Source organism: Ranitomeya variabilis, chromosome 1 (assembly GCF_051348905.1).
Source record: "Ranitomeya variabilis isolate aRanVar5 chromosome 1, aRanVar5.hap1, whole genome shotgun sequence".
NCBI classification, from domain to species: domain Eukaryota; kingdom Metazoa; phylum Chordata; class Amphibia; order Anura; family Dendrobatidae; genus Ranitomeya; species Ranitomeya variabilis.
Window position 1 is genome coordinate 355,380,137 of NC_135232.1, and position 15,418 is coordinate 355,395,554.

At 40.3% G+C, this 15,418-nt stretch overlaps 1 protein-coding gene across 8 annotated transcripts in view; it reads right to left on the reverse strand.

Annotated features, from left to right (window-relative positions):
- Positions 1-15,418, reverse strand: part of SEMA4D (semaphorin 4D) — a 141,008-nt gene that overhangs the window by 79,517 nt on the left and 46,073 nt on the right. For 5 of the 8 annotated variants that reach the window (XM_077299889.1, XM_077299897.1, XM_077299872.1 and 2 more), the window contains exons 2-3: positions 9,307-9,364; positions 1,200-1,468 (exon numbers count right to left, since the gene is read on the reverse strand). In XM_077299889.1, coding sequence (XP_077156004.1) covers positions 1,200-1,299 — 100 coding nt within the window. In that variant the 5' untranslated portion in view covers positions 1,300-1,468; positions 9,307-9,364. The remainder of the gene's footprint in view (positions 1-1,199; positions 1,469-9,306; positions 9,365-15,418) is intronic. The other 3 variants (XM_077299883.1, XM_077299906.1, XM_077299857.1) reach the window with 1 other exon arrangement.

Consider the following 15,418-nt stretch of genomic DNA (forward strand, 5'->3'; position numbering starts at 1 on the left):
ACTTCACCGCATCAATGGAGAATGGATGGAGCCATGCACCATAAAATCCTGAGTGACAGCCTCCTTCCTTCCATCAGGATATTAAAAATGGGTCGTGGCTGGGTCTTCCAGCAAGACAATGACCCAAAACATACAGCCAAGGCAACAAAGGAGTGGCTCAAAAAGATGCACATTAAGGTTATGCAGTGGCCTAGCCAGTCTCCAGACCTTAATCCCATATAAAACTTATGGAGGGAGTTGAAGCTCCGAGTTGCCAAGTGACAACCTCAAAATCTTAATGATTTACAGATGATCTGCAAAGAGGAGTGAACCAAAATTCCTCCTGACATGTGCGCAAACCTCCTCAACTACAAAAACGTCTGACTGCTGTGCTTGCCAACAAGGGTTTTGCGTTTTGCCACTAAATATTAAGTCTTGTTTGCCAGAGGGATCAAATACTTATTTCTCACTGCAAAATACAAATAAATTTATATAACTTATACAATGTGATTTTCAGGATTTCATTTTTGACATTCTATTTCTCAATGTTAAAATTAACCTACCCTCAAAATTATAGACTGTTCCTGTTTTTGTCAGTGCACAAACTTACAAAATCAGCAAGGGATCAAATACTTACTTCCTCCCACTGTACATTTCTTTATAGAGTAAATAAAGTGACAGCACATATATAAAAAAAAAAAAAAAAAAACACACACACTCCAAAGACTCCATTCATGAATTATCAAATTATTTCAGCTTGTGAGATTTTTTTTATTGCAGTAAGGAATAGAGATTAACGTAATGAAATATGGGGTCTTCCTGAGTATTATATACTTTGTGGGCATCAATGGAGAAGGTCATGCTGTAACAGGAATGCCTTTAACAAACCTCATTAATTAGACGGAGAGAAGGAAATGTGACTCATTGTCAGCCACAGAAATAAAACCCTGAAAATAATTATAAAGTGGGAACAACAAGAGAACATAACAGCATTCTACATTAATGAAATGTGATGTGTGCAAAGAAGGAGTTAAAAAGGAAGTCTGAAGCTATAATTATTCTTAAGAGTTACTTGAACAGCTGTGCAGGCAAGAGAGTTTACCAATCACAGTAAAAATAATATGTTTAAGAGGTGTCAGAGCACAGAGAAATCAGAGCCGCAAACAACTTATAAGTGTGACTCAAGCAGGGAATTAATCCCAGAGCAAATGGATCTTTACCTGTTTCTTGCCACGTGAGTCTTGGCATTGGAGCAAACGCTTCAGTCCATAGCACAAGCGCACTCACAAGAGCACTCAGAAAGTACATCGCCATCTTCATAGAAATCTTCAAGTGCAAATGTTGAAAATACAGGTTACACCCCAACGGTTGGAGAGAAGAAGCGACCACCTGATGACTAGTATGGAGCGCCCATTATCTCCAAGTAAAAAGTGCTGTCAGGAGTACGCCACAATGTGACTGCGATCACACTTCTTCCTTTATGCATCATCTGAAAGAGGAATATAGGAAGTGTGTAGTGATGGCTATAAAAGGACTTCCTACACATTCATATGTACATCAAGGAGGGAAACTGCATGTCTAGCAGGTGCACTATACACTAAATACAGCATATCCTACATTTAGGTCACCGTTCTAGAGATGACGACGTCTACTAGTACAGTTTTTATTAATCTTCACGAAATGCAATATTTTCATTTCTACATTTTTTTTTTCAAAATAATGATTTAACCCCTTAGTAACGGAGCCAAATTTTTGAAATCTAACCAGTGTCCCTTTATGTGGTATTAACTCTGGAAAGCTTCAACAAATCCCAGTGATTTTGAGATTGTTTTTTTGTGATACATTATACTTTATGATAATGGTAAATTTAGGTTGATATGTTTTGTGTTTAATTATAAAAAATATCAGAAATTTGAGAAAAATGTTAAAACATTAGCAATTTTCACACATTGAATGATTATCCCTTTAATTCAGTTAGTCATACAGCAGCAAACCATTAATAAATAACATTTCCCACATGTCTGCTTTACATCAGCACCATTTGTAAAATGTTTTTTTATTTTGTTAGCATTTTAGTAGTTTTAAAAATGTAGCAGTAGTTTTTCATTTTTTCAAGGAAATGTACAAAATTTACTTTCTTAGGGACGTATCCATATTTGAAGTGACTTTAGGTGTCCTATATATTGGGAAACCCCCAAAAGTTATACCATTTTAAAAACAGCACCCCCCCCCCCCCCCCCCAACATATTGAAAATGGCTGTTGGGTAGTTTATTAACCCTTCAGGTGCTTTTCAGGAATTAATGCAAAGTGGCATGACAGAAATGAAAATGTGTATTTTTAACACCTAAATGCCGCTAACTTCTGAACAGATTACTACAGCAGTCAGACTCTAAGGCTGCCATTTGGTCGTGAATTGCCATGGCAAACATCAGGACCACAAAATCATGATCTGAGGGCACCAATTTGGATAAAGAGGGAAAAGCCACACTCTGTTAACCATTTATAATGATAAGCCAAAGTTGATACACAATACACAGAGTGTCTTGAACAATACACCTGTGCCTATATAAGGGATTACTTACAAAGAAATCCCATGCAATTACAACAGATAAACCCTACATAGAAATATTGCACAAAAGGGGATCATATCAAAAACATCTTTATTGGATAAACACAATTAAAAATTACATCAAACACTAGATGGAATACTCAGAAAGGTGACAACTACACCAGGGCCGCAGGTGAGAAGGTAATAACATGCTCTGATCAAAAGTACCGTCCTTATAGCAAACATAGGTGTGCTAGTGATCCACATATATTGGAGTAAGTAACACTAAGCTGGTAAAAAGCGTCCAGCAACCACATCCAAGCAAACATACAGGACAATGAATAAAGTTAGTAAAGCATAATTACCTCAGACCTCCGGCGCCACCACCCCTACGCGCGTTTCGGCGTGCTTGCCTACTTCCGGGGGAGGAAGAAGGCACGCACGCCGAAACGCGCGTAGGGGTGGTGGCGCCGGAGGTCTGAGGTAATTATGCTTTACTAACTTTATTCATTGTCCTGTATGTTTGCTTGGATGTGGTTGCTGGACGCTTTTTACCAGCTTAGTGTTACTTACTCCAATATATGTGGATCACTAGCACACCTATGTTTGCTATAAGGACGGTACTTTTGATCAGAGCATGTTATTACCCTCTCACCTACGGCCCTGGTGTAGTTGTCACCTTTCTGAGTATTCCATCTAGTGTTTGATGTAATTTTTAATTGTGTTTATCCAATAAGGATGTTTTTGATATGATCCCCTTTTGTGCAATATTTCTATGTAGGGTTTATCATTTATAATGATGTAGTCACTATTGACAGCAGCATCTAAGGGGTTAAACAGATATGGACGGTGCAAACACTGATCGTGGCTTATACAGCAAGTTATCAGCTATAGTGGACAGCCGACAGCTGCTGTATTGTCACCTGTATGCAGATGCTATTCTCTTATATCTCAGGTCAGTTAAAAGACGTATTGGCTGTCATTAAGGGGTTAAAGGTCAAGGCCACATTTATACACATTAGCTTACTGTTCGCATGCTTCCTAAATACAAAATAAACAGGATTCAAAATAGTCTATTGAAGGGAGCCCCGTCACATCCAGAAACATTACTTGCAGATGCGGGGGAATCTGCAGCTAAATAGCGTTTAATCCCTGTGCAGCTGGCGTACTGGAGCAGCGGCTACAGGAAGAAATTCTATTCTATTCTCTTCCAGTCATCTGTATGTTCAGGAAGCTGTTACAGTCACCGATCACAATACAGTGTAATCACTCCCCGGCACACGGATATTACTGCACACTCTGTATGGTGAGCGGTCACTAGAAACAAGCAATTGGTGGGAGGATAGAACTTCATTTAGCAGCTTGAGTAAGGGTACCGTCACACAGTGGCATTTTCATCGCTACGACGGCACGATTCGTGACGTCGCAGCGTCGTATGATTATCGCTCCAGCGTCGTAGACTGCAGTCACACGTTGCAATACACGGCGCTGGAGCGATAATTTCATGACGTATTTGCGATGTAGAAGCCGTTGGTTACTGTGCGCCCATCGTATACAACCTGTGTCACACGATGCAATCATGCCGCCACAGCGGGACACTAGACGACGAAAGAAAGTTTCAAACGATCTGCTACGACGTACGATTCTCAGCGGGGTTCCAGATCGCAGTAGCGTGTCAGACACAGCGATATCGTAACGATATCGCTAGAACGTCACGAATCGTGCCGTCGTAGCGATGAAAATGCCACTGTGTGACGGTACCCTAAGTCAGCTACAGAGGTTAAATAATATCTACCAGAACACTAACCCCAAATCTGTAGGTAAATAGCGTTTTCATACGTGACAGGTTCCCTTTAAATATTGCCAATCATTTTGCTGCTGTACAGATTCTGTGCCAATCCCTTTGGGCATGTTCCCACTTTGTCTTTTTCAATCTGTCAAAAAATGTCAGTTTTTCAAGTAGTAGAAGCTTTAGGAATTGCTCCTTTTCTCTGGAATTTTCAGTGTCTCTCTACTGGCATTTTCCAGACATTTTCTTAAATCCATTAAAATGAAGAAAAGGTTAGTGCTTTCACTTAAAAAAAAAAAAACGCTCAAAAAGATGCCAGAGCGTATTCCGGGCAACATTTTATCCTTCCCATTGGCTTCTATTGTAAAATAAGGAGCAGCTTCCTAGCAGAAAATGCCAGAAGAATATTCATGTTACTTCTTTTAAACTCTTGGCATAGCATCCTTGATAGCCTGAAGCGTTTAAAGGGAACATCTCAGCAGGATTGTGCACAGTAACCTACACAGTGTCAGGTCGGCGCCGTTATACTGATTATAATGATTTCTTGGGTGATGAAATCCGCCTTGTGGTTGTTGTGTAATCTTTATTTTCAGTTTTGAGTTAAGGTACCGTCACACTCAGCGACGCTGCGGCGATATAGACAACGAGCCGACCTAAACTAGATCGCTGGAGCGTCGCTGTTTAGGTCGCTGTAGAGACGTCAAACACAGCAACTCCAGAACGATGCAGGAGCGATCCAGTGACGTAACGGCGACTCACTTCTCGTTCTCGCTGGTTGTTAGCTCCATTACATCCATTGTTAGCGTCGTTGCTTTTGATGTCAAACATGACGATACACGCCGACCTGGTGACGAAATAAAGTTCTGGACTTCTAGCTCCGACCAGCGATGGCACAGCGGGATCCAGATCGCTGCTGCGTGTCAAACACAACGAGATCGCTATCCAGGACGCTGCAACGTCACGGATTGTTGTCGTTTTCTTTGCAAAGTTGCTGAGTGTGACGGTACCTTTAATGTTATGCTCGTGCTCCGGGGCGGCCTGAGGGGGGGGTCTTCATGTGGTGCTCTGATTAGGTATTCACCACTATGGCTTCTGAAAGGTCACTAATCCGTCAACGCCTGCCGAAGGGGATTTTAAAAAAAAAATAAAAAAAAACAATAAAAATATATATATATATATATATAGAAAACAGCACGAAAAACTCAAAAAAAGTGGACTTTATTGCCCAAACGGCGTGGCGACGTTTCGGATATAGTATCCTTTCTCAAGCTTGAGAAAGGATACTATATTTATATCCGAAACGTCGCCATGCCGTTTGGGCAATAAAGTCCAGTTTTTTTGAGTTTTTCGTGCTGTTTTCCTTTTTTATTTTGAAAACCATTTAAATACTGGTTGGGGAGACTTTGCACATCTATGAGGTAGTATCTGGTGCTGTTCCAATTTTTTTTCTCTTTCTCTCTCTATATATAGTTCCTTATGTAATCTGGGGGCAGGTCAGCGAGAGAGCAGTAACCTGTCAGCAGTCTGCATTATGAATACCTAATCAGAGCACCACATGAAGACCCCCCTACAGGCCACCCCGGAGCACGGACATATCATTAACTCAAAACTGAAGATAAAGATTATACAACAACCACAAGATGGATTTCATCAACCATGGCATGGTTTTAATCTGAATAGCGGCGCCAACCTGACACTGTCTGTATGTTACTGTGCAGTCCTGCTCACAGCTTCCCTTTAAGGGCCTGAACATATGGACAGCTAGTAGTTCTCTTAAACAAATGAATGTACTATGTTCATTTGATAGCTTTGTTAGCAGTTTCTTTGCCATTTCTTAAGTGCCGCACAAAAAAAAAAAAAAAAATGGAAGAAAAAGGTGGTGTTAAAAACATAGCTGGATTTCCTGTGACTTCTGGCAGTTAGGGTATGTGCACACGTTGCAGATTTTTTGCGGATCCGCAGCGTTTTTTTCCGAGCAGAAATGCTGCAGATCCGCAAGTGATTTATAGTACAATGTAAATCAATGGAAAAAAATGCTGTGCTAATGGTGCGGAAAACTCCGCATGGAAAAAGCAGCGGATTAGAAGAAGGAGCATGTCAATTCTTTGTGAGGATCTGCAGCATTTCTGCACCCATTCCATTATAGAAATCTGCAGGGGAAAAACCGCATGAAATCTGCAACAAAAACTCACAAAATCCGAATAAAAAACGCGCACATTTTGACCTGTGTTTTCTGCCAAGAGATGCAGAATCCGCACAGAAAATGTCACCGGCAAATCCGCAACGTGTGTACGTACCCGTAATCTCATGGGCACTGTCAGCTCAAGGTGCCTTCTCTCCTCTCACCCACATTGCTTCACTCTCAGTAGCACAATGGTAGAAATACCAGTACAGTTGGGAGGTGAGGGGAGTGATAGCATACATAGACAGCAGCATCTTGTTGGAGCAGAAAAAATTAGATCATGAAGAAGCTTGTAAAAACGGGAAAGCAGTAGAGGAATGAAGCTGCGTAAGTAAATAGGAGCTAGTGCAGGCAGTGTATTCTGGACTCACAAAACGAGCCATCACTGAAAATGGAAGCAGCCTGCAAATTCTTATCTACAGGTCATCTACATGTGTGCATTTTTCACCAGAAATTCTATGGATCTGAAAGGTGTTTCTGCTGTGTCTTACATCCATGGCCTTTCCTTGGGATACACTTCAAGGGAGAGATTTATGAAACGTACTAAAAAAAAAATATTCTTTGTTGCCCATAGCAACCACAGTGCAGCTTTCAGTTTGTGTTCTGCATTTGGAATACGACAGTCGCACTGTGATTGGGTGCTATGGACAACAAAGATTCTCTCTTTTAGAACGTTTTCATACATCTGCCCCCAAGTATCCATAAAGCAATGATCTGCCCTCAGAGGACTAGAGATATAGGACACCAGTGTAACGCACTACAGGAGCAGGAGCCAAACTAAGCTATGCTGACAACATGTTTTCTAATAAATGTTAATGCCTGTTAGTTTCCTTGGAAACTTTAAATGCGGAGCGGACGGAGGGAGGCGATTATGAATCCAGGGCAGGAACATACACAGGAATAAGACTAGTAATTACAGCTTAATGCATGGTTCTAGGAGACAATCCTCACTCCACGTCTGCAGGAGTGAAACATGTTGTGCTCATTCCAGGGCAGGATAATAGCTGTTGAATGATCCTGCACAATTTCATTTTACTTTCCGTACACTAGAGAATGTGCCAGTGTCTGCTGCTTACCAGCGAGAATGAAATCTGGTACACGCATATTAAACACTAGCTGGGAGAGTTGCTCTTTGTTCGGAATTGCTAAGCAGGTCAACGTCTCACATTTCTCCAGCATCCATTTGGCAGGACATTTATCATTCTCTTCACAGAACAATTGTATTCTGATACCAACAAGTACCAGAAAACAAAGGCTCGCTAAATCTGGGCTGCCATCTCTCATACAGCCGGTTGCTAGGAAACCTTTCAACTCTGGAGAAGCTTGTTGATGCTCATCATTTATTAAACTGCCAGCAGTGAAAGAAAATGTGCAAATAAATGCAGCGCTAATTTACTCCAGTGTAAGCATGAAAATATGCTAAGAAGGAGTGAACCTGTACAGAAGGCGAAAGAGACCAAGTCAGTGATGTGGAAACCACCTGCACTACGGAATGTGAAGTCACCCACGGATAGAGGCATGTTGGCGCACCATAAACAGGACAACACGATGGAGACATGCAGTAATAACTAAGGTTATTGCTCTTATTAAAAAAAAAATAATCAAAAAAACAGACATATGCAAACAATGCTTTTAATAAATGGCGCTATAATAATAAATAATAATACGGCTGTAAAGGACTATTTACACCACTATTTGTTGACCAACGAAGTCTTTCCAAGACACTTTTTTTTTATTATTCAGTAATTTTAGGATGTGCTGGTAGGGAAATCAGTCACACCAGAAACAAGATCTGCCTATCATCAAAGGAAGCCCAGGGAGACGTTTGTTATATCACAGTAGACATGTGCCGGTTTTTTAGAACCAACTGTCCCATAAATATGTGAGGAAACTGGCATACTATTTAATAAGTGTAATTTAGGTACCCAAGCCAAGAACATAATGCTGTAATGTATGATATAGTGCTAAACATGCCATGTATAAAATGATCAGCACTGGCGTGGTCTATGACATCCATTCACCGCTGCCTCCAGTCAAGAGGTGGTGCTGCAGGGGGCACTGCTCACTGTTTCCTCGCATGCCCACTCAACTTTGATCGATGACGCCTCTGGCAAGTGAAGCTATGATGGGCAGAAAAAGTAAATCAAAGCTTCGTAGGAAGCGAGGAGATTGTGGCTGGTCCCCACTGCAGCTGTTTTACAAGTCACTTTTTCCACCATAGGAATGCTAATCTTTTCAACAGGGTACGTTTAGAATTGTATTACCATCATATGGCGGCATGTCCCTGGCTTAGGTGTCCTTCAGACAAACCTTCTGAAGTCACAGATTATGGCTGGTGGGAGTCCGAGTCTGGCCGCCAGTCTGTCCGATCAGCAGAACAGGGAGGCACAATTACGGTACTTAGCTTGGGACCAGGCACTTGATGGCTTTCCTTCAGGAGCACTGGACACAGAGCTGAACTGGAAATTAGGGAACTACCATTTACATAATTCCATAATATGGCTGTAAAACTCACTGTATGCACTGAAGCCAATGTTGCTTAATATGCCTTTTAGATTATATATTTCCTATACTTTTTCTATTGCTGAAAGCAGCTTTGTTGTCACATTATGCCATATGCACCCGCTAACTGACATGTGCAGAGACGTAATTCACATATGCTAACATTTCTTGATTAGGAAAAAATTAATGTCACAGAGCCACTCGCAGACATCATATAGAAAATGTACAGTGACAGTAAGCCAAAGTATTTGTAAAAGAGAATACATTGATTTTCTTACTGGAATTTCCTTAAAACAAACACAAACCTGCTCCTTCACTTGCACATGTTCACTGTAATTCAGCTCTTAGCTTACTTATCTCGACCTGTAACGTGAAAATAAAACAGAAAAGGCCTCCTGTAAGTCACATGCTATTAAGAACTATAGGGCAGTTTAGGTGCAGATTTATTAAGCATCAGTTAAAAGTGACATTGCTGCGTTACATGCCTTGGGGGAATGCCAAAAAATAATCTTTGCAGGGAACAGAATAGCCAGAGCGGAATGGATATATTGCATGCCTAAAGGGCCTCCTAAATCGCCTCCGTACTTAACAGCTTGTTTTCTTTGATGTAATCCTTTTATGGATAGAAACTATGTCAATGTGCTCAGGTTAATTGAACCCATTACAATTAGTGACGTACTGTGCGCTGCAGCCATACAAATAAAACGACAAGAACAGAACTCCCTTATGCGTGTTCAGACTGATTCACAGGTGGCAATTTTTTATGATTTTCAGTGCAATTTTAAAGGAATAAAAATACATTCACAGTTTACGACGATCCTGATTAACCACCATAAATGGTACTGTAGAAAAATACTTTGCCAAGTGTTCTGGCGTTTATTTTGGCAAGCTCGTTTTCTTGACACTTATTAGATATTACGGACAATCATGATTTCGGTTTTCCTTCATGGAGGTATAGGAATACGGTGACTCATTGTAGAGACCATGAGCTAATTAGCTCTCCTCTAGATGGAAGAGGTATCTCTAGTACCACCAGATACAGGCAGCGATCCTACAGAGAAATCTCCCCAGTCAATGTCTGACCCAAACAAGCTTTGCAACATGACCAAGGTTGAATTAAACATCCTCCAAAGCCATCTGATGTTGAGGGTCGCATTGAAGGTTCGGTTTTTGCTAACTATTCTCTCTGGAGCAGATGCTATACTTTCAACAGAGTAGCGCTTTCTAGCTCTAAACAAAGGTTTTATATCCAACTTTCAATGGAGCTTGTAACAGCTGTTCGTCAGGTGTCTGGCCCCCACCATTCTGGTATCAGGTGGATAGGTCATCAATATGTTCTGACCAGACAACCCCTTTAATAACAAAAACCTCTGATAGATTTCCTCTTGGAAATATAGGAAAATGTGATACTCTTGGGATGCAAATACTCAAAATATTAGTGTGCCAGAGACACACAATGCAGTAACATAATGGGAGAATTAGTGAACATGGTATTTTAGATGTTCTAAAGGGGTATTCTGTAAGTAGTTACTACATATCCTCAGGATAGGTGACAACTTCTAGATTGTTGGGGGACAAATGTCACTTTCAGGTGATCGGTAGGAATCTGACTGCTAAATACCACACTTGTTCACCAAAGTGAACACCAATCCTATGGATAGGTGATTATTTCTTCCTGGAATATCCCTTTAATTAAGCACTGTAAATGTAGTAGTAACACTAAACTGAGCATAACCGATGACAAGTGTCCATGAGCAGTGACATCCACCTTACACTTCTAAGCATTATAAGAGTCAGCTATTGAGAATTTCTGGTATAAAATAGCAGTTTTAGGACTAGGGCTAACATGGTTGAGTAGCAGATGGCTGCTTCTGTTGGCCAGTAGGGCATGTAATGAGCTGATGCCTCCTACCTGCACCCTATTTGCCATTGCCCTACTGCACAGCAGTGCTGTGTACTCACTACAGACCCCATGCTCAGGGCTCTCCATTCCCGTAAAGACCTTGAGTTTACACATTTTAATCAGACTAATGAATCTGAAATTCTGTTCTGCCCATACATTTCTTATACCAGCCATATTTTACTATTCATAAGATAAATAGAGTATAAAAATCGATATCTGTGAAATACTCTAACATATAGGGGATATATGGCTGCCTGCAAGTGGCATCAGAGCTATTTCTCAGAGATTGGCTAATATCTAGTTTGTATTAATACCAGAAAACCAAATGAGCAGAGACAATCCAGTGCTAAACTGCATAAACATATACCAGTAAACCCTCCCATGGAAGCTACATTAGGTCGGAAAACTGAATCAATTAAAATTGGGATAAAAAAAAAACCACAAGAATTCAAAGACCGCTACACAGAATTAGGTCATGGTAGAGCAGAACTGATCGTGTGGTCTAATGCTTTGCTCTGTAGCAATTATTGATCGGTAGAGGCACTGCATAGGTTAATTGGAGGTCTCCTAGCAACCATGCAGCCATGGGTAAAGGTTATATTGATTGATCCTTGTACAGCAGGAGATGGGCCGAACAAAAGACATGAGATAAGGGGTTATGTGGTTTCCAGAATATGAAACCTATGGCTTGGAATTACAGTATCTCACTTACACAATCCTCATGTGACAGTGCCAGACTTGCTGTTTTCCCAGTAAGAAAACTACATATTATCTATCATGTGACAACAATGCCAGTCATCAGAAATACTGACATATGGTCACGGTCATATGCCACGTGCACAGTCATGGAGGGTGAAGGTAACCCTATGGCATTGTACCAAGCAGCCATGGCCTCCTAAGGCACATTACCTCAGTAGTCATAATCACTTTTATATAGCTACAGGTTTTGAGGTACTAAAAAAAAAAAAAAAGACAGCCAATATTCGTTTTCTAATCTAAACCACATTCTCTAAAAAATGTGGCCAATGTCGTTGTAGCCCTTTGTTCTGTATAGCATTATACATCACTCAGCATAGGTACAATACAATAATGCATACACACCATTTCTATAAATGGCTCCGACCCCATGCCCAGAGAAGCCCACATGATAGTCTAGTCTAGCAGCTAGACCCAGAACATTAGGTTCGGTGTGAAGTCTCAATACTCTAGGTGCTGTCCTATTCACCCTTAGTTAAGAGATGAGGTCGGCAGAATGTGCTGGCTCAGTACATGGCACAGCATGATGTGCAGTCAGACATATCTGGAGGCAAGGTGAAAGGAGCAGTGAACAGACCACGCCTGTGAGTGGCAAACGATTACATGTCTGCACGCACCAATACCACTGTGCTAGGGTCATATATTAGATCATGGAAAGCTACTGTAAGCCATCAGCACACAGCTCCACTAACAAACTGCTGCAGCCCCTATAATATGTTGTTACACTGGAGCCAGAAAGGTTTTATAGCCCCACTGCACTCGCACCTCCTAATAAAGACCTTACTGGTAGATCTGGCATCATATATTGCACACATACACTCAGAAATATATCCACAGGCGATTCATCCAAGTGTCTTTTCAGCACCCATCACAGCTAAATTTGTATTAGCATTGACTAACAAAATACACTATGCTGCAGTGGACCGCCACACAAAAAGTGCAATTTTTTTTACATCTGACGCCAAGATACACCTCACACTGTAGGACTATATAAGATATCTTGGAGTCTTCCGTTAAAGGTATAGAGATGTGAACACAGCCTTACAGAATAGAGAATGTTAATGTAATGCTTTCATTAGGCTCTCTTCTCTTGTCCATTTATAATGGATGCAGCATTTAAAAAAAAAAATGCACATAAAAACAGATGCACGCTTTGGTTTCCATTTTGCAGCCTACTTGTACTGAATACTTCTAGTGTTCTGGGAATGCACAATATATAAACGGATCCATTAATGGATGACCGTTAAAGTCATTTTCCAAGAATGCAATAAAATGGCCCATGTCGTATAATTCAAACAGCAACCTGTCCTTTCCACATGTCAGGATGGGCTTCAATCCGAAGAAACACAGCTCCTAAGATCTATGTCTCAACTGACAGAAACTGTTTTGTAAGCACACATACCACTGTGACTGAGGTGAAGTGTGTGACAGAAGAAATAAGTCATTGTCTTGCTGAGCACAAAGGATTTTATTCTCCAGTCTCTCCATGCTCAGTAAGCCAAGGAGAGGATTTACCGTATTTATTCTCTTGTCATTCACTCCTCCTCAGCTCATAAAAGGTACATGTGCTTACTGACCTTTTGACAGTTGAGACACAGGTCTCTGATGCTTTTAAAAGAAAAATGTATCCAGTTGCTATCGGTTTTTTGGCTGAACATAAATGTTGTGCAGGTTAATAATGTACAGCAACTGAATAAGAGTCCAATGGAATACATTTTAGGATGTTTCATGCAAATGAATAAATCCTTGACTGGATCAGTTTAATTCTGTTACTGATCCAAAAATGTGAAATGAAAAGTACTGGATATGTGAATACAACTTTAGAATACAAAGTCAGGAAATCTACATGATGTAAACCTAAATTAAAAAATTGGGCAGAAAATAACATTGTAAACTACATTTTTCTTCAGAGTGGCACATGTTAAGGAGCTGAAACTCGACCTAAACCCTTCATCCAATTTTAATGTGGATACCCTCAAATGAAAGCTGAAAGTCTGAACTTCAACTGCATTTGAATTGTTTTGTTTAAAATTCATTGTGGTAATGTCTATAACCAAAATTAGAAAAACGTTGTCTCTGTCCAAATATATATGGACCTAACTGTATTAATAGCACAATAGTACCAGACAAAAAAAAAAGTCTCATTCCATGTGTATAACGATAATGAAGTAAAGAAAGTACACTAAGCAATAATTAATAAATATGAGATAAAACATAAAATAAATGAAAAGTAACGTAAATTTATTAGGAAGGAATACTTTTTTCACTGTGCAATATTTATTTTTGAACTTTAACATATATTTAATATATATTGCTCAGGCAATTTTTCTACCTTTCTCATTGCATTATATTTATTACCGCAAATGTGATTCTCCTGGATGGTGTTACATTTCATCACCAATACATTGGTTACTCTATTCTTATTTGTTATCTAATTTTTTCATATTTATACATTTTTGCTCATTGCAGTTTTACTTCATTATTGTTATATATATATAGAATGTGACTCTTTTGTATGGTACTATTGTGCTATTAATAACTTTGCCATTGGATTGTTATATGAATGTTAGGTGTATGTTTTATATATTAAACAATTCATGCACACCTATCTCCTCGTCCTTTTTATTTCCTTTCCACTCCTTTCCCCATTTCAGCCAAGACATCATGGCTCCAACACGAGGGACACAAATTTGACATTCTACAGGATGTCAGCTTAGGATACAACAGCCCCGGCTGAAAGTATACAGATCTGCTGCATTGACCATCACTGAACTATAATTACGTTTGGGGTAGTCAGGATTCGGACCCATCAGTCACCTGAGCCCCATGAATACGTTTGGGAAAGCCAGGAATGGGACTCACTGGTCACCTGGCTCCATGGAGATGATTGGAGAAGCCAGGTTGTGACCCTCCGGTCACCTGGCCTTGTACCTTAATGGACTGTCAGCTTCCTAAGCTTTTCGTTACCTCCTCTTTTTGTGTGCCACAGGTGGGTAGTCGGCCCTGGAAGCTCTGAAGTCACAGCTGATCTTATTCCAGCAAGTCAGCGAAAAGGTGAGACTCTGTAATTTTACACCATCATAAGTATTTTTCTGGGACTGTTCTATGTGTTATTTGCCTGTTTTGTGGTTCAATAAAATATTGCCACACTGTTTTACCCTCACCCTGTGTAGTCTGAGTAGTATTATGCCCACGGTAAAAGGAGGGCGGGGACGGTCGGTGGGATGATCCCTGGTCCATGCGGTTTCGGCTAGCGGACTAGGGCGACCACTGACCCCCGTGTCTCCACAATAGAGGTTTAGAATGTTTATATTCTGGCTTATTCGTAGTTTTTTAAAATTTTTTATATATCCTTCTTGTGTAGGTTTTGGATCTACCGTATGTGATATACCTTGCTGATTGATTGTACTTTAAGTTAGTACTTTGTTTGCAAATCTCCATCACTTATCTGTAAGGATTTATGAAATCATAAAAAAAAAAAAAAAAGCAAACAAACCCACACACAGGAAGGACCCTGACAAGTCCGCCTCGGGCAAGGAAGATCAGATGATGTAGGACAAGTGTGGCACATCTTTCATCAGCATTATAAAAAGAATGCTTTCCATGTCAGTGCAGACACGCTGTGTTCAATCGCTCTGGCGGCTAGGCTTATAGGCATTTTCTTCCAGCACTTCTCTAAGGCTAAATATAAACATACAAACAAGCAAAAGATACCACAATTAAGCTAAAAAAGAACGTTACAAGCTGCGCTCAGACAT